This window comes from Peromyscus maniculatus, chromosome 17 (assembly GCF_049852395.1).
Source record: "Peromyscus maniculatus bairdii isolate BWxNUB_F1_BW_parent chromosome 17, HU_Pman_BW_mat_3.1, whole genome shotgun sequence".
Lineage (NCBI taxonomy): Eukaryota > Metazoa > Chordata > Mammalia > Rodentia > Cricetidae > Peromyscus > Peromyscus maniculatus.
This window is the reverse complement of record NC_134868.1, coordinates 26,268,685-26,293,860: the sequence shown is the minus strand read 5'-3', so window position 1 is coordinate 26,293,860 and position 25,176 is coordinate 26,268,685. Positions and strand designations below refer to the sequence as shown.

General features: G+C 47.0%; 1 protein-coding gene across 7 annotated transcripts in view; it reads right to left on the bottom strand.

The window, feature by feature from the left end:
* Positions 1 to 25,176, bottom strand: part of Stox2 (storkhead box 2) — a 243,440-nt gene that overhangs the window by 97,889 nt on the left and 120,375 nt on the right. For 2 of the 7 annotated variants that reach the window (XM_015998239.3, XM_006970897.4), the window contains exon 1: positions 17,205 to 17,627. The exons of the other annotated variants lie outside the window; for them this stretch is intronic. Coding sequence is in view for 1 of the 2 variants with exons in the window: in XM_006970897.4 (XP_006970959.2) it covers positions 17,205 to 17,370 (166 nt within the window). In the remaining variant the exon portion in view is untranslated. Of the gene's footprint in view, positions 1 to 17,204; positions 17,628 to 25,176 lie in introns of those variants that run through there. 7 annotated transcript variants of the gene reach the window in all.

Sequence of the window (25,176 nt, the reverse complement as noted above, 5' to 3'; positions counted from 1 at the left end):
AAAATGTATGATTACAACCTTGTGACTTTTCTTAGGGACGCTGAAAACTGGGAGCTTTCCGTATTTATATTACTTTCAGTGTTGCATACTTTGAGGATCTTATTGGCTCTAGATTTTGCAGAACATTTTTACCAGTAAAAAAACTAAAGCTGATGCGTCCACCCTGTTCACATTCACGATGTTACCATGGGTAACAGAACTCATCCTCGGACCACTGAGAAACTTCAGGGAACTGGGAACTGGGAAGGTTTTTCTCAGATGGAGTCACTTTCCTACAAGGAGTCACAGCCCACCCCCACCCCAAGTGAAGATTTTATAATACACATTTAATATATATTCTAAACCAGTTAACTGATTGGCAAAGACATCGTTCATTTACCCCGTTTTAACCATCTATATCTTTATCATCAGAGTCACCCAGATTCCTATTTTATTAACTTCGTGATTATGTTGGATTTAATCTTATCTTACTTACACCTACAGGCCTATACAAGGCCTTCTTTGCCTGATAACGTCATCTTGAATTACAGCGTCAGGTCCTGTCAACTCCCTTGGTGATTTGGCCTGTGGTTATCTTCCCAGTGTGTTCAGTCAAAAAATGCTTCCAAAAACACATGGCAAAAGTTAAGGCTACGCTCGACCCTTTTCCTCAGTCATTTTCACAGCCAAAAGACTCAAGAAGAGTACAGGAAAAATTAAAAAGTAGGGGAAAAAAATACTTTGCTGGGCCTGCGAAGATGGCTAAGAGGATGCACACGCATGAGGACCTACCTGAGTTTAAATCCCCAGCACCCACAGAAAAATCTGGTATGTCATGCCTCTTCCTATCCTCCCAGCTCTGAGAGGGGGCGGAGAGGAGACAGGAGGATCATGGGAGTTTGATGGCCACCAGCTTAGCTCCAAGTTCAGTGAGGGACGCTGTCTAAAAGGAAGGAGGTAAGGAATGCTACAACAGGATGCCCTGTCTCAGTGGTTCTCAACTCTCCTGTGCTGTGACCTTTGAAACAGTTCCTCATGTTGTGGTGACCCCAACCAGGACATTATTTTCATTGCTACTTCATAACTGTAATTTTGCTACGAATCGTAATGTCTGACAGTCAGGGTGGTCTTAGGTGACCCCTGTTAAAGGATCGTTTGACTCCAAAGGGGTGGCGACCCACAGATTAGGAACCACTGCCCTATTCTTCCAGTAGCCTCTGCACCCACAAACACAAGTGCACAAACATGACACCCAATCACACCATACTCACACTCATATGCATGCACACCACACATGCACACACTATACATATATGTGTATATACGTACGATATCATATATATACATATATATATATGATGTATATAATGAAGAAAATGCTTTGCAAATGAACAAAGTGATGAGTCTACACCAGATAGTGAATTTACCCGGGAATCCTCTCACTCAAAAGTTGCACTCATGGTTGTCAGGCACCTTTGTGCTTAAACGAGTTAAGACCTAGGACTTGAGCAAAGTCAAGGCTGATCTCCCCTAGGAATCGGGGATATCCCATGTGAGTGACAGCTGTGATAACATCAAGCCAATTAAGGCATCAGAGGAGCTCACCAGACTGTGAAGAAACCCACTCCTGTGATAAGAAGAGGAAGGGCAAGAAACAGCTCCCCCCGCCCCCGGCCCCCCCCCCACCCCGACAGCTCTGACGGGGCTCTATTACTCCGAAGGGAAGAGAGGATGAGCCACAGAACTGTAGCGGGCTGAAGAGAGGTCAGTCTCAAATAGCATACATAAATATTTAAGTAAAAACTCATTAAGACGGGCAGAGAACAATCTCTGAAATCGCTCCCCTCAGTTCCACACAGGCCTCTCAAGTAGAGTCCAACCCCCTCCCCCCAACTTTAGAGGAAATACAAGGTAAAATCATTCAGAGAATGAAAAAGAAAAACAGCTACCATTTAATTTAGAGCAGTAAATTTAATTCTGGGCTGGGAAGATGGCTCTGTGGGTAAAGTGTATGCAGAGTAAGTATGAAGACCTAGGTTCAAATCCCCAGAACCCATATAAGATAGCCCACACCTATAACTCCATTGCTGGGATAGGGCGAAGACCGAGGGATCCTGGGAACTCAGCCAAAGGGTGAGCTCCAGATTCAATAAAAGACCTCCTCTCAAAAAATACAAAGCCAAGCAGTGATGGTATACACCTTTAATCTAGGCAGGTGGATCTCTGTGTTCCAGGCCAGCCTGGTCTACAGAGTTGAGTTCCAGGACAGCCAGGAATGTTACACAGAGAAATCTTGTCTCAAAAAAACAAGCAAAAAGAGAATGGTGGTGAGGCTGGAGAGCTGACCGAGCAGTTAGGAACACTTGCTGATCCTGAAGGACAGTGGAATTCAGTTTCCAACACCCATGCCGGCTAGCTCAAGACCTCCTGTAACTCCAGGCCTGGGGTATCTGACACCGTCTTCTTGCCTAACCCAAACACATGTGTGCACACACACATTCAAATATGCATACACACACATACAAACACACACATAGATATAAATAAATCTTTTTTAAAAAAAAATACAATGGCCGGGCAGTGGTGGCGCACACCTTTAATCCCAGCACTCAGGAGGCAGAGCCAGGCGGATCTATGTGAGTTCGAGGCCAGCCTGGTTTACAGAGCGAGATCCAAGACAGGTACCAAAACTACATGGAGAAACCCTATCTAAAAAACAATGGAAAATGATAGAAGACACCACACACATACACCAAACACACGCACACACACATATATTTTAAGTTAATTTTACCATTTTTTAAACATAAAGCCTCAGTTTGGGCATTCATAATTCAAGATAGGTTAGGAGCATGTATAGAGTCAGTCAGTACACTGTATGCACGTGTACAAAATCTATCACTGATGTTACTTAAAATACTCATGGGTGGCGTCCACGCAGGCTTGTACTGAGGCCCCAGTGACATAACAGCAATGCACTCACTGCCTGGTACTCTGTAGGTGAGGTACCAAAAATAAAAGTAGGTCCCTGCCTTGAGAGCAATGTGAGTGAAATGTAAGGGGTCTGTCTGGACACCTACATTTCAGGAGCTTTGCTGTTTTATAAGGATGATGTAGCCAGCCTGAGAGAAACCAGAGGAGTCCTTCCAATCCCTGGACTGCCGAGCTTAGCTACACCTTCCAAGAATGTGTCCCCAGAGACCTGCCTCCAAGACACCGCACCACCGTTAGCCACATCTCTGATTACAGCATCAATTCCAGCCAAAGGACCAAGGCTTCCCGGGAGTCCCCCACATCCATGGCTGTGTGTTAACGGCAGCCTCACTGTTTTGCCCATGAGATAGGATGCCATATACTACTGAGCAGCATCTGACATGGTTTGGATGGAAATGTCCCCCACAGGTTCGTGTGTTTCCACACTTCGTCGCCAGCTGAGGCCCCACATGGTGAGTTCTCGCTGGAGGAAGTAGGTCACTGCAAGCAGCCTCGAGGTTCCGTAGCTGGCCTCTCACTTCCTGTCCTCCTCTGCCTTCTGGTTACTGAAGCAATGTGACCAACTGCTTCATGTTCCTGTCATGCTTTGCCCACCACCACCACCACAAAGGACTGTATCCCTCCAACTGGGAGCCAACATAACCCTTCTTGCCTTAAGTTGCCTCTTATTGGGTATTTGATCTCACAATGAGAAAAAAAAAATAACATAGCATCCCAAGTGTAAGTTCTGTGTCATTCCCCCATGAATAAGTCACACACACACACACACACACACACACACACACACACACACACACACACAACTGGTATCAACACATGCAATTCTATATTCTCCAGAAACTAAGTCTTTAGTGGCAAAACTGAGGCCTTCCTTGCCTGCTCACACACAAAGGCACCTTTTAAAGTTGAACTGGCTGGCCATGGCCACAGAAAGCTTTATTTACATCTCTCCCCCTGGGTTTGAAGGAAAGGAACACTGACAGCCTATGGTGGTTTGGATGAAAATGGCCTCCAGAGGGTGCGGCACTATTAGGGGGTGTGGCTTTGTTGGTGTAGGTGGGGTCTTATAGGAGGAAATGTGTCACTGTGAAGGTGGGCTTTGAGGTCTCTACTATGCTCAAGCTGTGCCCAGTGACACTGTTCACTTCCTGTTGTCTGCAGATCAAGATGTAGAACTCTCAGCTCCTTCTCCAGCACCAAGTCTGCCTGCATGCCACCATGTCCCACCGTGATGATAATGGACTGAACCTCTGAAACTGTAAGCCAGCCCCAATCAAATGTTTTCCTTTGTGAGAGTTGTCATGGCCATGGTGTCTCTTCACAGCACTAGAAACCCTAAATAAGACAGGACCCAATGGGATGAGATACTGAAAATAACCAGAAATGACTCCAATAGATGCAACCATGTAGGTCTCCAAGATCCAAGGTCCCAGACCCTAGCTGAGTGGGGTCCCCATGAGGTTTCAGCTTTGAAAGTTAAGCAGGGTAGCAAGCACGTTCTCCTCTCCAGCTTAACTGTTACCTCAGAGCTCCAAGGCAGGCTGAGAACCCATCCACGTTCCTGGTAAAGCAGCAGAGATTCACCTGTGAAAAGTGGGTCCAAACTGTGCCATACACTCCCCATTTGATTCTTACATGGCCCCCAGAACTATCCTATCCTCACGGTTTAAGACCCGTCAAGGGAGAGAAAGTGCACTTGGTTTAAAGGGGAGATTCCACTAGGCTTTCCCTCCAAGTTGGCCTTGGAAAATGTTATCTGTTTCCTTTTTTATAGTGAGCTTTGGTCAAGACCCATTTTTGCTGCGTATGGAAACATAAACACAGCCCAGCTCATATCCCCAAGAAGGCTCTTTTTTCCCCTCTTTACCTTCAACTGAAAAGTCAAATAAGCATCTCCAGTTAATCCACATCTGATTAGATGATTTTTAAGTGAAGTCAAGTTCTCTTAGATTTATATTTCACAGGAATGTTGACTTCATAACGATTCTTGATCATTTTTTTTTCCTAAATTGGAAATCCGAGAACAAGGAGCCCACTTAGATAAATGAGTAATTCTGTGGGCTAACCTTAGATCACGTATCAAGATCAATAAGAAATGGAATATTTGGTTTCTGATTAAATGAATCTGGAGTAAGAGGCTAAGAATCTGACTTAAGTAGACTCTGAACTTGGTCTGACCTTGGACGAGTTGGCTGCTGGCACTCTCAGTTGTAAAACATCAAGGAATGCCCAGGTCTGTGTAGTTATGTTCCAAAAGACATTACAACAGCAGACCTGACCCTGCACCAGGCACTCTGTCAAATCTCTCCCATACAGCTGCTCATTTAATCCACACAGGAACTCACTTAGATGTCCCTTTATTCGCATCTTATAGACAAGGAAATAAAAATAATCTGAATACATAAATTGCCAGTATTATACAGCCAGCCACTGGGTAGCAAGACACCCTACACAACTGTTCGACTTCCTTTTCTCTTCCGTCTCTCTTGCATGTGTGTGGCGTGTGTGTATGTGTGTTCACCTGTGTGCAGGCACCCTTTTATGTGCATGTGTGAATGTACATGTGTGCAAATGCATGTGGAAACCTGAAGCAGACATCAAGCGCCTTCCTCAGCTGCTTTTCCTATTATTCATTGAGGCAGGGTAGCTAAATCAAACCCAGAGCTGGCTGGTCCAGCTAGACTCACAAGCCCGCTTGCTCGGGGATCACCCGCCTCTGCCTTGCAAGTGCTGGAATTACAGCTAAGCTACCACACCCATCCGGCATTTTTGTGGGTTCTGGGAACCCAAATGTGGTCCTCAAACATGTGCAGCAAGGGCTCTGACCACTGAGCAACATCTCCATCTTTGCTGGGTTGGGAGCCTTAACTCACAATGTTCTGCTGCTGTAGAAAAGTTCTGTATCCACAGGTGTGGAAAAATCCACCCAAATCCTGACTATCTTCATTCCCGGAGCTTGATCACTCTCTCTGGCAGACTTTTAAAGTTTTTTTTTTTTTTAATCAACATATGTCCTTTGTCTACAGTATAAAGAGCATGTTGATAAATGGGGGGGAGGGATGTCCAAATACTTCTTTCAAATATTTAAAAACCAACTGATAGAAAATTCAAATGGGTTCACTGGGTTCACAGAAACTCCCGTTACAATTACAAATGTGAGCATGTAATCTGAAAGGATGTTTTAGACTTTCTTGTAGAGTCAAGAAAGTGAGTTGGTTTCACAACACCGCCAAAAGATCTACATGGGATTTTTTTTTTTTTAAAATCCTAAACAGTGGCTCTACCTGTTCACCCTGGTGGCCGTCAAAATTGCTCCATTTCCCATTTGCCCTTTTCATGACTGCAGCAAGGTGACAAATACCCACAATTACCCAGCAGGATCTTCACATCCCTCCGGGCGCTAAGTACGCCTTGGGTTAAAGAGAGGATTGGAAGCCCAAGTCCGCACTGTCAACTACCAGGGATCGGAACAAGACTGTGTTCTCTTGAAGTTGTACATGTAAAGTTCGCGGCTAAGTTTCTAAACCTTGATGGAGGGTCACACAGGCAAACGATGACCAACGTTCAGGGCTCTCGGAGCTGTGCAAGGGTGCTGTCGGAACCCAAATCAGCATTTCAGAAACAATCAGGCTGCCTCTGGGATGGTGGTTCTCAACCTTCCCCATGCTGCACCCCTTTAACAGAGTTTCTCATGTCGTGGTGACCCCCAACCATAAAATTATTTCCGTTGCTACTTCATAACTAGGATTTTGCCACTGTTATGAATCCTGGTGTTAAGTATCTGATATGCAGGCTATCTGATGTGCAGCCCCTTGTGAAAGGGGACCCCTGAGTGGAGAACCAGTGCTCTAGGAAGTCCGAAACACCAAGAGGGCACTAAATGTGAAGAGGAGGCAGGGGGCTATCATTGTACAGGGAAGAAAAGACTGGAACTTTTCCAAATGAAAGCAACATTGTCACAAAGTGAAAACCCAAATGTATTTGTTACATAGTTTCTAGGTAACTCTTTTTTTTTTTTTTTAAGATCAGTTCTTAACGTTTAAAGTGACGACTGTCAAACTACCATTGCAACTCTGATTGGCTGGGATTCTTAGTTACATGCAATACAAGTCAGCACTGGCTCTTTAAGAACCACCACTGATAAACAGTAACAGTTTCCCACCTGTAAGGCATCAGGCTTAGTTCTAAGTGCTTCCGCATATGAATTCACACAATTCACCCAACGCCTGATGAACGGGTCCCATTATGATTCTCATTTTTCAAGACAGGAAACTGAGATCCTAGGAAAAGAGCTAGCATTGCTGCTGGCTTACTCAGGGAGAGGCAGACAGGCTGGACTGGGAAGCCAGGCTCCCAGGGCCTGCCTCTCAGCTCTAACTCCCAAAGCTCACAGCCTCTCAGAAAAGCAAGCTGCTCACCTACATTGTATAGTAGGTGACTCACGGGTGACCAGGCGCGGTGGGAATGGCAGGCTTGAAACCCGAACCACAGAGACACTGTATAAGGAGGAGGGTCGCCGTCAGTAGTCACAGCCAGTCACAAAAGAGCAGCTGTCGCCACCAACACAGCCCCGTGGACACCACCTACCCACTGCCACAACAGCAAGGCCACAGCCACCACACCAGAGACCGCAACGCATGGTCCCCATCAGTTTGTCCCAAGAATCAAAGTCAGGAAGGGCGAGGGCACCTGAAACTAGAAAACAAAACGAAACAACAAACAACAAAAAAAGACCAGGGCTCCAGCCGCTATCTCCATGTGGGGGTTGTCAAGAGAGCAGCCATGCAGCAACTGAGCGTCTCCACAGAGAAGCCAGACCCTGCCTCCCACCAACGACCCAGCTGTGGGAAGGTCCCTGTCCCAGGGCGCCACCCGAAACAAGCAATACAAACTAGCACAGAACAAGAGAAAAATCCTCTAATTCCTAAAGTTGGGTTACAGATATCTGTAAAACTCGTTCCTTCCGGGGCACTGAGGGAGAATACATCCCAGGCCTTTTCCCAGCTTCTGCTGATGGCTAGCAACCACTGGCCTTCCTCGGCCTGTGGATACTCCCCCGGCTGCCCCTGCAGTCACATGATGCTCCTCCTCCAGCTGGAATTCTTTCCTTCTTTTTACATATCGGATGCAAAGCCCCTCCCACTCCATCCATCAGCCCCTCAACAAGATTACATCCCCACCGTGGTCCCAAATATGATCATATCCACAGGCACCAGAGACCGGAATGCAAATGTATATTTTGGGGGGAACCTGTCTAACACATAACGGGAGGGGACCACTACAGAGCTAAGCGTGACGCTCAGATGTGGGGAAACAAAACAATAGACGCACCTCAGTCACCATGATGGGCATCATTTCACCTACTGATGAAATCATTTCAAAGCCAAAGGTCGGCCTACAAAGAGCAGTGGAGACGCTCTTGGATCTCCTAAGGAAGAGACCAGACAGGAATGTGCAGTAGGGGTGAGGTAGGGTGTTAATTGCCAGACGGTCCCGCCCTGGGAAACGACGGCCATCAGAAGGATAAGGCCAGGCATCCGTCCTCTACCCCAATGCCTACAGGCATCTGCCAAATATCTCTCTTTTATCTTCAAAAAGAGAAAACTTGGCCTGGAGGAGTCATCATAGATTAAAGTAGAAAGATAAATGGAGATTTTTTAACCGTGAGTGTGAGTTACCTAAGCCATAATTTTTCCACTGAATAGGTATATGACAGATGTTTGAACATACATTATTTACATAGCTCGTCTCGTCTTTTGTGCAGTTACTAGAGTGGCTCTCGTTCTCCCCAAACCTGAGCACAGACCCCCCAAAGCATGTTCCCGCTGCCAACAAAACCAAATAGCTACAGAATCAATGTAAATACCATCGTGCAAACCTAAGAATTTTCATGCACTACCCTTTGTTCTTAAGACCAGGGGAGTAACCTGCAAGCCATCTCAATGACGGTCCTCCAGGCTTTTGAAAACCTAAGGAGAACTCAGTCTATGAAATCCAGTTGACCCTCCATCTGCTGGAAATAAAAACAACTTAAGCCATCCGAAAAGCAGACCGTAAAGTACAAAAAAGCTGAGCTATCCTGGTGCTCAACTGCTACTGTGGATGGATGACCTCCAGCCCTCTGACCTTTCCCATTCACAAGCGTGCCTAAAGGACCGACCGCCCTGCTCCGAGAACTCATCGTTAGTCCAAAACGGAAGTCATCATCTGCTCAACTTCCCCAGCTTCCTAGTCGCTCATTATATTCTTCAGAAGCAACACTGATGTGTGTGTGTGTGTGTGTGTGTGTGTGTGTGTGTGTGTGTGTGTTTTATCAGTGTATATTTGTTATACAAAGCAATGTTTTTTGTGACATTTCAACCATCTTTGATCATTACCCCCTCCTGTGATCCTTGATCCATCTTGCTGGTCCCCTTTCCTAAATAATCCTTCTATTTTCATCCTCTCTCTCTCTCTCTCTCTCTCTCTCTCTCTCTCTCTCTCTCTCTCTCTCTCTCTCTCTGTGTGTGTGTGTGTGTGTGTGTGTGTGTGTGTGTGTGTGTGTGTGTGTAAAACCTAGGCTCCACATATGAACAAAAACAGGATATGTGCCTTTCTGACCCCGGTGACCTCCAATTCCACCCATCTTCCTGCCGATGTCACAAATCCCTCCTCTTTTACAGCCACATAAAGCCCCCACTGTGAGCGCATACAGCATGTCTTCTTTCCCACCCATGTTGACGGACAGCTAGGCTGATTCCATACTTGCCTATTGTGAACAGTGCTGCGGTGAGCAGAGATCAGCAGACATCTCTGTGGTATGCTGACTTCGCTCCTCTGAGTATCGTCCCAGAAGTGGTATTTCCAGATCATGGGGTTCTACTGCTTGACTTCTGAGGAACCCCCATACTTCTTCCCATAGTACCTACACTAGCTTACATTCCCACCAGCCAGATATAAGGGTGGCTTTTGTTGTCTTTTACTTCTTAAAGCCAACTAGTTCCAAAGAGTAACCTCTCCCTCTGTCTGCCGGGTCCTTCCTAAGGTCTTCCTCCCACCTCTCCCTCCTTGGCCTATACAAGTTCTAGTTCATGTACAAGTACACAGTTCCAGTCAGGCCAACGGGTTCTCTTCAGCTGGTTATCTGGTTAAATATCTTTAGTAAAAGGAGTTATAGGTTCATTTTAATGAGGATTAGAAAAATATAATTATCAAGTGAAACCCATAATTTCACAGAAAAGGAGGTCTCTTGCCAATTCACTTAACTAAAAACTGAACCAAGTGGAAAGAAAATCGGGAAAGTACAGGTGAGCTAACTTTGACTCTGCTGGAAGCCCGATCGTCATTGTGTCCTCTGTAGCAGCATTGAGTGTGGTGAACCTCTACAGGGGTGACTAGACCTGACAGCGCTGTCCTGGGGAAGGGACTGATGCCTCCCTGGAGGAAGGAAGTTACGTCTGATGTGACCCGACCCATTCTCTTAAAGGTAAGGTGTTGGATGGTGAGGCTAGCCCACATGTTTTGTCTCTCTTCTGCATGAGACCAATTATCCTGGAGCACTGAATAATGAGGGAGAGTGAGACCGCACAAGAACATCTGTATTATGTTACGGTCACTAGAATTGTGTGCCAAATAAATTTCGTAGCCCCAGATAAAACAGCCTAAGACAAGTTGTACATAGTGAAGACAAAAAATGAATACAGTGTGGTATGCTAACGTAGTGAAATGTGGTTCTGGGGGTGGGGGTCTTTTCTCATCTATTGCAGGATCCCTACATGAGTCCCCCACCCCCACCCCGCTGAAGATCTCCGAAGCACTAGACACTCACGACCATCCATCGACCCTACAAGCCATGGCAAGACACCCCTTCTTCAAATGTTTCTTTCCTTAGTTCCCCCCCCCCCCGCAAGTCACAAATCTATTGCTTGCCTCATAAGCTCAGGAATCACCCAGATTTCAGGTTCCTTCCTTGCCTGGTTATACCATTACTCACATCCCAAAGTTACAGCATGATCAACTCCACAGAGCTTTGTGGGGGGGCTCCTACTGTCCCCACCCTTCCCCAATCCTTCTCTTTCTCCGTCTCTTTAAGTCCTAGCCACTCTTCAAGACCCCAGTAAGCGCCCCTCCCTTCAGGTGCTAAGTGGTATCTTACTCTTCTCTCAATCCTGTTCACCCTACGCCAATGCAGACTGACTGCTCTGCCTGGCTCCGGATTGTATACTCCAATTTCTGCATTTCCAAAGGCTCAGTCATGAACTGTTGGGTTCCCCCACCACCACCAATCACAGCAGGAGGTGGTTCAAAGCCAGGACCTTAAGACTGCATAGTATATAATAAATATATTATTTGATGCAATAATAGATAATCTATAGAATCCTAAGTTGTAGTAACGTCCCCAGTTATAAAAAGATGAGTCACATCCACACTTTCAGACAGCCTTCCTTTCATCCTCTTTTAAAAAAGTCATGTTTTAGTCATCCATCTAAAAGACATCGGAGTCCTGATATGCGCCAAGCTCGAGGATGCTGGCAGGACCCAGATGTCAATGAAACAGGTGTTGTCAGTGAACAGCTGGCTGTCCAGCAAAGGACGGGACCAGGCGAGCTGGAGGCACAATGCGGAGCTGTTCTGACATAAAGCGACTGTCACAGAAAGGATCTGGAGGAAGGGGAAAAGAAAGGGCACACCGGGGTGCCCCTGTACCCTCAGCTACTTCAGACGCTGAGGCAGGAGGCTGAAAGTTCAAGCTAGTATGAGGTTTAGACTTCATCTCAACTGAAGGGGGTGGGCAAGATGCGTCGACTCTGGAAGAGGAAATTGAATTCTATCAGGCTTGAAGAGACGGGGGACATAAACAGAGTCATAGAAAGTCGGAAACAGTTGGGCAGTGGTGGTGGTGGTGGTGGCGGCGGCGGCGGCGGCGGCGGGGCACGCCTTTAATCGGGAGGCAGAGGTAGGCAGATCTCTGTGAGTTCGAGGCCAGCCTAGTCTACAGAGCGAGATCCAGGACAGGCTTCAAAGCTACACAGAAAAACCCTGTGCCCCCCCCCCAAAAAAAAATGTCTGAAACATACACAACAGCTTGAGGAGTGAGTCTACATAAGGAGCTCCCAGACACAGGGTCTGGAGCACAGGGTAGAGGAGGTTAGCAAGATGTGGGAACAGTGGAGAAAGCCACGCCATGAAAGCTTCCTAGAGCCCACTGTCCACACGCGACTCGACCCACATGCATGAGAGGCACTAAGAAGAGAAGCAACTTTGGGCCAGGTGAAAAATAAGAAAAACAAAAGCCTTCCGGGGGAACCCCAGAAGAATGGATTGGCCTGGAAAACCAGTCCCTTTGGAAGCTGGTAGAGAAGAACAGAAGATCTAAGCAGCCAAAATAAAGAGCAAAGAGACAAATTTAAAAAATATTTAAGTAGTAAAAAGCAATAGGATTTTCTGGCCAGCTGGCTACACATTCCAACATCACATAAAAATAGTCTGGGGATTTACTACTTAAGGGAAAGTTTATTACCCCTTTAAAAATCAACCATGTCATTTCATTCTTGTGAGACTGTGGCCAGGGTAAATTTAGACCTGACCAGACTCTCCTCTCATTGCCACAAGAAACCTTCCTAGTCAAGACATCACACAGTTCCCTGACTAAGGAATGGAGGCTGTACCGAACTCCAAAGTTGGTGTATTGTCCCCATAGCAAGGACCGACCCAGATTTTACTCTCGGGTCATGCTTTCCACACAAACAGTCTTGGATCAAAGGACACACCCTCGTCTAATCTACTCCAAATCTCTGGGAACGTACAGGAAGTGTAAGGCCTCGAATGCCCAGGAGTTATAAGCATTCTAAGGTTTTAGATGGCATACTATTTATTATTCTTTCTCTTTTCCAAATAAAAATTTTCCAAAGCGTGTAAAAGACATTCAAATGCCAAGAGAGGTAACCTTTGTAAACGCGCCCGTGTTCCCGTGGGAAATACTGAAGGAAGTCACTCGCCCCGGAGGGTATCATCCCTCACTTCCACCCGCCTGATGATAACAGGCAATACAGGTAGCTACGAATCAAGACCGTTGGAAGGACCGAGCCAAGGAAAGGAAGGGAAGAAGCAGGATGCTGTTTATGAAAACTTGTCACCTGGCCACAAATGAAGCAGGATGGCAGGAAGCGGAAGTCCAACAAGAGCATCACTCCCGCTAAGAGAAGCATGTGACTCCGGGGTATACAGAAGGACAAAGGGCTCTCCTAACGATCACGTGCTAAGTTCAGAAGCCCTGAGCTTGCTCATTATGAAACCTCTATAATGGAGGCATGGAGCCAAAGGACTCATTACGGGTGGAAGGAGGTCATTTGACTGGAGGGGGACCCAGCTGGCTTGGATAGGCCATGATTAGAATCTGAGTTAGTCTAGCTTCTACTCTCTCATCTCTTAAAACAAGAGCGAGCGAGTGAGGAACTGGATCATACTAAACCAGAACTAGCTTCTGGTAAAAATGAAAACTGATAAACTAAAGAAGTGGTGTGTCAGCCACGTCTCCCCACGAATTAAATCATCATCAGACAAAACTAATCCACATTTGTTTAGGATGTCAGGTTAGGGCTTTCATTTTCTCTTTCTTTTCAAATTCCATGGAGCCATAGTATTTAAAAACAATCAGCTTTCTTCCTGAAAGATATGACGGTAAACCTGAGAATTGACATAAAACTTGCTACCCATGTTAGCGTTCCCATTAAAATGCAAAATCTTTATGGGCATGCTCAGTAGACCTGGAAGACTAGAAAAATTAACTTGCAATCTTGATCAATGCTAGACTACCCACCAAAATTCTGGCAGCGTTATACGTGAAGCATCAGCCAGCCTCAGTACAGTCCAAGGGAAATATGGAAATGAGAGGGCATGGCATCATATGAATATATAGTTCGAAGGACACTCCCACAGGAACAGACAAGGCTCTAAAGGCTTTCCCACAAGACACTGAAGACTCTCCAATCATTTCACACTGGTTTATGATCATGGCGGCAAATATGTAGCTCTGAGAATTATACAGATTTCCTTCTTCACGGGGAGTTGGACTCTTCTCTGTAGTTAACATCACAATTTCTAGCTAGTGGTAGAAAATATGAGGCAGAATGGTCCTGCATCCATTGGGTCTAACCTCCTTTCTTCTTAGAATGCTGTGCACATTTTTGTAGTCATCTTGGTTTGAACAAAAGGCAAGATCCCGCCCCCTACTTCTGCCCAGAAGCCACTGTTGGGAAATGAATATGCAAGAGGAACACTGAACTCTTCTCCAGGTCTCCTGTGAACTCCCTGGTTGCTAGGAGGCTGGGGACTCTTAGGATTACTTTCCATCTGAGAGCTGAAAAGCGGCAGAGAAAGAAAGCATGGTCTTCCCAACCAAAAGGTTCACAGTTTTCCAGCCAACTGTCTCCTTGCAAGACCTGCTCAGCTTTATGGGTGTCTGGTCTGACCTTGTAAGCCTAAATTTTCTCCTGAAGGGAGCAGAAAAAAACCAAGGCCAAAGGTCAAGCTCACCGCTATAAATCACCTTGCAGACTGGTAATTGCTTATTACCAGTCAGAAATGGTGCTGTCTCATTAAAGCCTGTCATAAATGACTACAACTCTACTTGAAGCCCTACTATGTGCTAGAGAGCTGTAATAAATCCATGACAGCTATCAGTGTATATTTATAAAACCGTCCTGGGATTTCTCATTTCCCAAAGTTTTTTTTTATTATTATTATCTCCCTTAATTTTCATATTCTCTGGGGTAATTTCTAAAAAGTCTCAAAGCTGTGGCTATTCTAGATGATTTAGCACATTTTTGAAGAGGCTTCTCTCTGAATCCAAATCATTTTCCTACAACAAAACTCTTCTTGACTAAAAATGGAGTATGGTGACTCCACAGGAACTAAGGAAGCCAACGACCGGGCAAAGAGAACAGACCGTCAAAGGCCATCATGTGTCTAGGCTGCTTCCTTTCCTAGTTCATGCTTTGAGATGTGCAACAAAACTTCAGCTAGCACCCAGAACAGCCAACATATTAGAGCAGATTCCGTTCCCATCTTGGTGAAGGACGAGCTTCCTCCAAATGATCTCCATGGGTTTCACACAGCATCAGCTTCCACCACCTCCCACAGTGCCAAAAGGAGCCAAATTTGGGGAAGGAAATGATAAATATATCTGCCCCCTAAAGCCACCCCAACCAAAAAGTCGCATAGGAGAAAGGGTCCAGCGCCCTCTCAATGCTCACTGTAGGCATTTGCCTTACGATTCACTGTTTCTTTCAATGAACCCTAAACCTGCTAAAGGCCATGTTCTGTCCAACCCTGTATCCTCACAATAATCTGGCAAGACCCTGGTCTTGGGGAACACTCCATCAAATGATGAATGAGTGACACCATTCACTCCTTGGGGTCCTCTGATCTCAACAGTAACCTAATGTTGAATCTGGCCAGAACACCACCCACTTGGAACTGGTTATCCCAGGAAGACCATCTGGCCATCTGCAGGTCACACACAGAAGAAAATGAGAGAATCATGTCAAACTGGAAGACCCTTCCTTGTGCCCTCGAAAAAAAAAAAAAAATGTCTCCCAGCACTGGCAATCACCAAGTTCTTTTGCAAAGTCTGAAAACATGATCACAAGGAAGCAATGATCAGGCGGATAAAAATAGACTCCACAGGAATGTGCCTGCCATTATTAAAAAGTCTTGCGGGCTTGTTGGAGAACTGATAGCCACCTGCCCTCCAACAGCGCTGCATTTAGTGTCAATTCTGATTTCTGGGGGGGGGGGGGGTGACAAGAAAGAGTGGCATGCTGAGGATGCATCTAAGTGGAGGAAGCCTAGGATCAGCCTAACACTCAATGCAGACACAGATTTGTGTACAGAGTAGAGTTGGCTCCAGGTGTACAGTATGTTTACTGCCAGGATCCTGAAGAATGGAGCACCCACAGCCATGACTTCGATTATTTAAGCGTCAACTGTGGTTGTCACTTCCTTTCCAAAAATGGTTTCTCATGAAAGAGAAAATCCAGGGAGTGTGATTGCCAAAGGAGTACACAACATCCCTACACTGCCCGGTTTTTTGCAATAAAAAGGATGGTTACATTTGTTGAGGCTTTTCCGGGAATGGAGACGTGGTGGTCATGGGACATTTTTGAAGTGTGAGACACTGACCCCAATTTAAAAGGATTTGCCGTCTAAGGAGAAAGTAAAGCCAGACTCTAAGTACCAACCACAGGCTTAAAACAATCACCCCAGTTAAGACGGGGCTTAGGGTGATTTGGGACAGGGACTTGGCTTTAGAATTAAGTCATCATGCTTCCCTCCCACTGCATTTAAAAAGCAAATTAATTTTTTTTTCCAGAATGCAAACATTGATACCTTCCACCTCTTGGAATACAAGTAAGGAACACAAAAAAGCAAGGCTCCCAGGATTCTCCCCCTTCAGCATCTCAAGTACGGTATCCCCGGGTTCCCAAGCCACGAAGCAAAGCCAGTGAACGGGATTCAAAGGGAGCCTGCTCATCCTAGGAGCCTCTGCACGGTCGCAGCATTTTCACAGGAAACCTATTTTGAAGGCTTCACGTCTGTGAGCCATTGTGTTTGTCCTTCCCATCTGGCATGCAAAACACGGCACAGCCTCCATTCCATCCACGGCACTGATGCAACCTAAGCTAAGTCCACGCACAGCCCTGTGAGTCTTCCATATGCAAACACACCACAACCCCCTCCCCAGGCATTCAAGGAGCCCCAGCATAGTTCCTGCGTGCAAATCGAACCAGCTTCAGATGGACATGGGCAGAGCTTTCCCCTGCCTCGAATTATCTAGAACGGTGCATGGAGCCTGTTCCCTTTTTGGAGGGGCGCGCGGGGGGGGGGTCTGTTTAAATACCCTCTAAGGTAACTGGCCATAATGCAGACACAGGCGAACCTGGTACTGCAGGCAATCTTAGACACAGGCTGCTCCCCTTTCACAAAGCTCGGAGAGGCTGCAGTCCGCCTATCTCCCTGCAGACCAGATGCTCGGCTCGATCCCCCTCCCCGATTTTACCTAACTAATAGCTCTCCAACCCCATATTGAGAGGGCCTGCTGTGGATCTTGCAGAGGTACAAAATGGTGGATGGGAGCTAATTTTTTTTTTCCCCTGCTCTCCCCATAACCCGGCACATCCATCACCGCACGTCCTCTACCCCAAGCCCCTGGCGCACCAAACACGGCCGGCGGCAGAACAGTGGTTACCAACCTGATGTCATGTAGCCCCGAGAAGCCTGGGGCGCGAAGGCCGCGGGGAAGCGCTTGTGCAGGCGGTAGTCCTTCTCGCTGCGGGACCTCATGCGGTCCGAGGCCCGGTCCGAGAAATCCGAGCTAGGCCAGGCTCGCCGCAAGGTTGTGCTCCGGGTCTTCTTCATGGTGGGCAAGGGCGACCCTGGTGCCCCGACAGTGGGGCCTCAGCGCCGGGGCGCAGCGCGCTGCTTCATCCGTCTACCGCGGTCACGACCCGGGAGGACTCTGCGCACATTTTTCCCCCAGCCCCTCTTCTCGTCGGTGTCTACACCGCCAGCGGCAGGTCCGGCCCTCCCCACGCCCCCCCACACCCCCACGGCGAAGGCTCCGCTTTTACACTCGTCCCACAATGCATTCCACTTCATTTGCAATCCTCCCGGCTTCCAGCTTCCAGATTCCTGGGGGGAAGGCACGTTGGGAGGCTCGGCGGCCGGGAGGGGGCGGCCGGGGTGGGGGCGCCGAGACTTGCAGCGTGGAAGCAATGGGAGCGCAGACAATGGCCCGATTCAGCGCAGGAGTGCTTAGCCAACTGTGCGCCACAGCACAAAAGACCCAAACAAATGAGGAAGCCTAGGCCTCCGGGGGCCGACCCGGGATCGCACGCCCGGGCAGCTTGACCGGGTGGCGGCAGCCTCAACCGTACCGGGAGGCTTCAACGCCAAGCGTGGGGATGACAGCGTCTGAGCCGCGTCCCCCCGGACCTCCCAGCCGCGAGGCCCGCAGTCCCCGGCGCTGACTGCCTCTGCCTCTCCCGCAGTCCCCGGGAGGCAGTCTTCATTCCAGAGGCTCGAACGGGGGGCGCGCGCGGGAGCACCGGGACCGCCGCTGCGACAACGCAGGAAGAGCCCAATGGGTGCTGACGGCCGCGGCGCCCGCGTCAGGCTTCCTCCTTCCGAGGCTGGCGGGGGCGCGGGAGGGTGGGGGCGCGTGCCGACACGCGTGGGTCCCCCGCCGCAGGCATACTCCTACTCACGGGGCCGCGGTGGCTGCGGAGCCCGGCGATCGGCCCGCGCGCGGGGCCATCGGGGCTCGGGGACTAGCGCGCTGCGCGTTGGCCCGGCAGGAAGCGGGACGGCCACCCAGTGTCATGCTAATCTCGGGGCTGCGCAGAGGCTCAGCGCGGATCCCGGCAGCAAATCCCCAGCAGCAGCGGCGGCGGCGGCGGCGGCGGCGGCGGCGGTGGCGGCGGCGAGGAGCCTGGGCCCTGCCGATGACACCGCGCGGATCGTTCCACGTCTTTCCGATGGTCCCTCCCCCTCGCTCCGAGGGCTAGCCTTCGTGGGAACGCGCCGATCTGCGGCGCCCGGCCCGGCCCACCTGCGCCCAGCCGGAGCCACGGGGCGCCGCGAACGCGCGGGGACGCCAGGCCCGCGCCGCCTGCCACGCGCCAACGGCCTGCGCCCTCCGCGATCCTGGGTGGAAGTCACTCCCCGGTGGCGTGGCTGCGCTGGCGGCCCCGGGGCCTCCGCACCGCCGGGCCCTGCACAGCTGTTTATGGTCCAAGCACCAATCGCTGCAGGACAGCGGTGCGCGCGGAGGAGGGGGCGCGGGCCAGACGCGAGGTCACGCCGAGTTAAAGGCGCCCGGCCTGGCCGCCAGCCCCGCCACGCGCCGCCACTCCCATTCTTATCCACCAAGCTCACCTCCCTATTTGGGTTGCCAAAAATGCGTTTTGAGCTATAAACAATGAGAATAAACCTGATTGCCTCTCGAGGTGATCTGTCATTTCGCGTTCGAGTTTTTTTTTTTTTTTTTAATGCATCTGTGACAACGAGGCGTTCCCAATCATTTTAAAGGTGGTGTTCCACGCTGATGGGTGACAAGATGCAGAGCCAGCAATGGGAAGCCTTCATGGGGACTCAGCAGACGGAGGGCTCTAAAGGGTTAAGATTCAGGAAGCCCTGGCAAGACTTCCAGGAGGCAGAAAGGCAATGAGATCTAGAAGAGGGGCCGCCATCTATCGCCAGTATCTCTGTCAGGAAAAAGAAAAAAAACCTCTCTGCGGATACTAGGGGGCGGGGATAAAAAGCCACAAGTCACATATAAAACCCATAACTACATCAAGCAATATTAATTACTAACTAGAAACCTATTAGCTAATATTCAGCGACCTCTTTATAAAGTCAAGACAATCCCTCAAAAGGTGCCTTTTGCTAAAATGCAAGAATCAGAAAGGTTTAGAAGGATTAAAGGGCCATAGAGGTGATTTTTTTTAGATGTTTTCATAAATGTGAGTTATGACATTTAGATATCTCAAATCAACAATTACTAGTGCCTCTCACGAAGCCAAAGTGGTTATACAAATTATTGTAACAATTATGAGTTAAGAGTGAAGGCGATGGTATGACAACTAGGATAGTCGCTAACTGTGCGGCTCAAGTATGTAAAATACCACACACGGCTGCATGCAGCCAATGATCTAGTAGAAAAGAAACACAGAATGCTGTTAAAGCCAAAAACTGTGCCACATTTTGTGAAGAAGCATCAACTCTACGGGACATGCCAGGAGCTGAGGCCTATAGTGTGAAGAGTTCCTCAAACAGAGAAGGAGGTGGTGTTTTGGGGGCCATGGGAACAGCCTGCGCAAAGGCCCTGAGGTAGAAATGAGTCTTGGTTTCTGTGGGAAGAAAAGCAAGAAGGCCAGTATGGCTGGACTCAGCGCTGAACAGGAAAGCCGTGGGCGATGAGGTCATGGAGGAAGAGAGAGTAGATCATGCAGGGACTTGCTGGCCATGCTCAACTCAAGGTTTATATTCTACTCCTGGTGGACCGGGAGCCACGGTATGGCTCAAAGCAGAACTGCATTCATAATTTTAGAATGTCTGTGTAGGGGGAGCTTAGAGGGTAGACTACGAGGTGGGGGCTGGTTGGGAATTTGTGGGAAGTAAGTTTGAATTCCATGTCAGTTGTAAAAAAAAAGGGGGGGGGGCGGAGTTCATGTTCATGTCGTGAAACAGTGAGTGGGCTGGTGTGTGTTTGAAGAGGAGAGCCAGGGCAGGTCCCAGTCACTAAGAGAGAGCACCCAGGGGCCAAGCAGCCAGGCAGGTAAGAACCAGGCAGTCAGCAGAAGAGGGCTCTCAGAATCCAGATGCTGTGGGAAGCAGAGACGGTAGGCCCCGCTCAGGACCTGACTCACCCACGTCAGCTAACCATGTGGAATGGTCATCCCAAGAGAACGGATGTGAAAGTCAAGTTCACAGCTCCTCCATCTGTGCTTTGGAAAAGTCTGCTTTCCTCCTAGATGACCGCTGGATCCCTAGCCACATTCCCTAATCTCCTAGCGTTCCTGAGACAACAGTGTCTCTTAGGCGTGAACTAGCCACCAAGTCAACCCATCTTTGGGAACCCCAATATTCAACCTGGGAATTCGCAATTAAAATTTAATTGCTGGGGAGATGGTTCAGTTATAAATGTGAGGACCTGAGGTACACAACCATAACCCATGTAAAAAGAAGCCAGGCACAGTGACACACACTTGTAAATCCAGCTCTGGAGAGAGAGACAAGGATCCCTGCGGCTCACTGGACAGCCAGTCTATTATAATCAGAGATCTCTGGGCCAATGAGAGACACTGTCTCAGAGAAACCAAGGTGGGTGGCACCTGAGGACTCCTGAAGTGAATCTCTGGGCCCTACACACATATGCACACTGTGCATGCAATTCCCAACACCTCACACACAAACACACACATCCACGAATCCATATACCCATGTACACACATATACAGTCATACACAAATACATATACAGAAACACACATGCATACCCATACACATAAAAACGGCTAAATAAATCTATTTTATAATACTAAAAATGATAAAGAAGGCTTAAGAATTTGCATATTTAGTTTTATGTATCAGGTCGGAAATACTAATTAGATCCGGTTGTGACTTAAATTCAATTGTGTTGTTGGTTTTAAGACTTGCCGAGATGGAAAACTGTAAGAATTTTGACTGACACTCTCACCATTTAAAATTGTGAAATTTGTCTTCGTCATTGAGTGAATTTAAGAGGAACCGAAGTGTGAGCCCCTGTGTGTAAGGGACATCTTGGCTACTTACTGTTGCTCATTGCCCTAATTAGGAGACTGGTAAAGACCTGTTAAACACTTGGGAAGGTTTGGGTGGGCCTTCTCCTGTCAATTAGATCAACTGCTTTAAAAAAAAATGAATATGCCAAGTAGTTGGTTTCAAAAATAAAAGGAAAATATCGGATGAATTAGGCTTGGTTTAAAATGTTTTAATTATAAATCAAAAGACACTACCAACAGAAAAAAAATGCTTTGTACAAAACTTGGGGGGGGGCGGAAATGCAACCCATAAATCTAATAAGGGATTAATATCCCCAATACAGAGAAAATTGTTAAAAAAAAAAAAAAGAAAACTCAAAGCAACAAGACACACACACACACACACACACACACACACACACACACACACACATACACACACCAAATAACCTAATCCAAAAACTTGACAGAAGACACACAGATAGCCAATAAGAATAACCACATATGGGGGCTGGAGAGATAGTTCAGTGGTTAAGGGCACTGGCTGCTCCTCCAGAGGTCCTGAGTTCAATTCCCAGCAACCACATGGTGGCTCACAACCATCTATAGATGAGATCTGGTGCCGTCTTCTTGGTGTGCAGGCAGACCACTGTGTACATAATAAATAAATAAATCTTAAAAAAGAAGAAGAAGAAGAAGAAGAAGAAGAAGAAGAAGAAGAAGAAGAAGAAGAAGAAGAAGAAGAACAAAAGAACAAGAACAAGAACAAAAGAACAAGAACAAGAACAAGAACAAAAGAACAAGAAGAAGAACAAGAAGAAGAACAAGAAGAAGAACAAGAAGAAGAACAAGAAGAAGAAGAACCACATAAGAGATGGAGGTTAGGCTCCCAAACGAAAATATAACCATAAGCACACAAAAATTCTCAATATCACTAATCATCAAAGATACACAGCTCAAAAGTGTTATAAGGTACCTCTTATAACCAGGTGGGGTATTAGCAAAAGGAAGGACAATGAGGGAGGAAGGGGAGGGAGGACGGAGGGAGAGAAGGAGTGCAGAGAAATTTGAGCCCCTGTTTAGGGCTGGCGGAACTGAATCAACTGTATAGTTGCTATAGAAAACAGGAAGGCAATACCTCAAAAAATTAAAAACGGGATTCAAATATGATCCAGTAATTCCACCTCAGAATATGTGCCCAAATGAAGAGAATGCAAGGTATGAGAGAGATATTTACAAGCAATTTTCATAGCAGTTTTACTCATCAGGGTTAAAACGTCAACACATAAAAGAAAATGTAGCTTATCCACACAGTGGAATATTATTCTGCCTCCAAAAGGAAGAGTATTTTTCTGTCTGCTACATATGTCTGAACCTCAGCGGCACCATGTTAAATGACGTATCAGCCACAACAAGATAAATACAGTGTCCCTCGCTTAGCTGACGCAGAACAGTCAAAATCACAAGAGACAATAGGTGAAGGGTGGCTGCCAGGCTGGGGAGGAAGAGCTAGGAGGCTACTGGGTAATGGACAGAGGTCCGTGAAGACGGTCGTGGAAATGGATGGTGGTAGTGGTGCATTTCTGACGTAGTCTATTTTACCAAGCATTTTACAATGGCTAAGATGGATATTTTATATCATGTGTATCCAGGGCCATAATAATAATTTTCTGATACTAAGGGTGTTTGAAAAAGTCATAGGGAATCATATCAATTTATGTTTACCTGAAATGATAGAAGATGTGTGTGTGTGTGTGTGTGTGTGTGTGTGTGTGTGCGTGCGTGCGTGTGTGTGTGTGTGTGTGTGTGTGTGTGTGTGTTTAATGAATTACTCCACTAGGGGTGATAATGCTCACAAGAGCTCTAGTCTAGCTCACAAAAACCCCAGTATCAAGCATGAGAAATCTCCCTTTGTGCCCTTGGTCAGGAGAACTCAACGGACTCCCAAAACAATACTGCCTATTGCTATAGCCCTTGGGAGTCTCCCAGAATTCGAAGGTGAGACCCTGCTGCTGAAGACACATTGTACTTCAGACCTGGAAGCCTCTTCCCTGAGGACCAGCTTCCATAGTACCTGAAGGTGCCATGCAAACTGCTAAAGTCCTACCCAGCTTTGACACCCACAAACCACAATAACAGAATACCAAGATACCCCCCAAAGATGCTATCTATAATGGCCATTATAATGGGAGGTAACCAACAGCTGTCCAGTTAGACTTACGGCTCACTCAATGGGATGGAAATCGTGCCTAATACTGCAAATCTAGACAACTACCCGTAACTCACCGGTGAGGCCATAGAACCGAGAGAGAACATACTACCGCCACTTCCTTAATCCAGTATAACCTCTAACTGCATTCTAAACAGTTATCCTTATGGCCACAGGGAAATGTACAGCTGCACCCTTTATCAAAGACACCTCTGTCTGCAGCAGATGGAGACCATGACAGAAAACGACAACTGATCAAAATGCAGAGAGCAAGTGATGGGGTGCCCAACCCCAGTTGAGAGCATCTCAGAAGAGAAGCCGGAAAGGCTGTAAAAACAGAGGACCAGGATATCTACTGAGATATTTACATCTCCTCTATATGAAAGGGAAATTATTCTCATGAAATCTTAACTGTAGCGTTGCCTAAACAAGACCTGAATAATCACAAGACCTCTGACATCACTGCAACGTGGATAGGGGAACTCTCACGAAGCCCCACCCCTAAAGAAAGAGCCATAGACAATGAATGACAGATGAGAGAGGAAAATGATCAGTCTCCCAGGGAGGAGCTCCCCAATCAGCTGTCCGATACCAGGGGACCAACCCTAAAAGCATATATATATATGAGCAAGACTGAACAGATTCAGTAGGTTGTATTTATATTATATATATATATCATATTCATATGTATTTTATTATTATATTAACTTATAGAAATACATGTAATGGTAATAATTAACAAAAAGGAACCCATATATTTGAGAGGTGGGGACAAAGAAATACTAGGGGGGAGTGATATGAAATTGAATAAATTTAATAATAATAATAATGATAAGTCCTAATTAAATATACCAAATTTAAAGGTTCAAATAAAGTGAAGGAAGGGTATTCACCCATGTCCTTACACGGTCCTAACTATTCAATAAAGGAAATTTAAACTTCAACTTAACCTGATCACTTCCAGCCGTGACATCCCTTCTCTTTCAATGTTATTGCCAATATATTAACCAAATGCTACATTGAAAACCAAACTGAAGCCCCTCTTAGGGCAGCAGGCAGTGCGTCAGACTCCTGAAAACCAAAAGCACCTTTTATTGTAAATTTTAATACATGTTACTTAATATACGGACATTTTTAAAAAGTGAATTAAGTCTAAATCTTCATTATTAGATTTTTTATTAAAAAAAAAAAAAGACCCAAATCAAACTTTTCTCCACATCCATGATCAAATTCCACCTGAAAATTTGCATGTGGGGCCACATGTGACCTCATTGGGTCCAATCTGGTCCTTTCAAGATTCAAGACAGACTGAAGAAAATGGGCTTTGCGCTATAGCATGTGACCTCTGACCTGAAGAGGAAGCAGTTCTCTGTGTGTACCCACAGCTTCACTCCTGGTCCTGCTCTTGCTTTCTTTAGGAACTGCAGATGCGCAACTATTTGGGGTGCCAGATGAAGCCTTCACATTGCCTCCACCACAAGCCTGAGAGAAGACATCGATATCCATGCACCAGGAGCCTCACATGGAAGCCAACAGAACAGAGAGAGTTGGCAGGTGAGGCGGCATCTATAACACAGTGTAGCTGTTCCAGGCTGAGCTGGAAAAACCCCACAAGGTGAGTCCAGCGTTTGAGCAACCTCACAGCAAGGTGAGCCCCAACACAGGGGTGTGGGAGCCTAGCCAACTGCCAGGCCAGCCACTGAATCCATTCAAG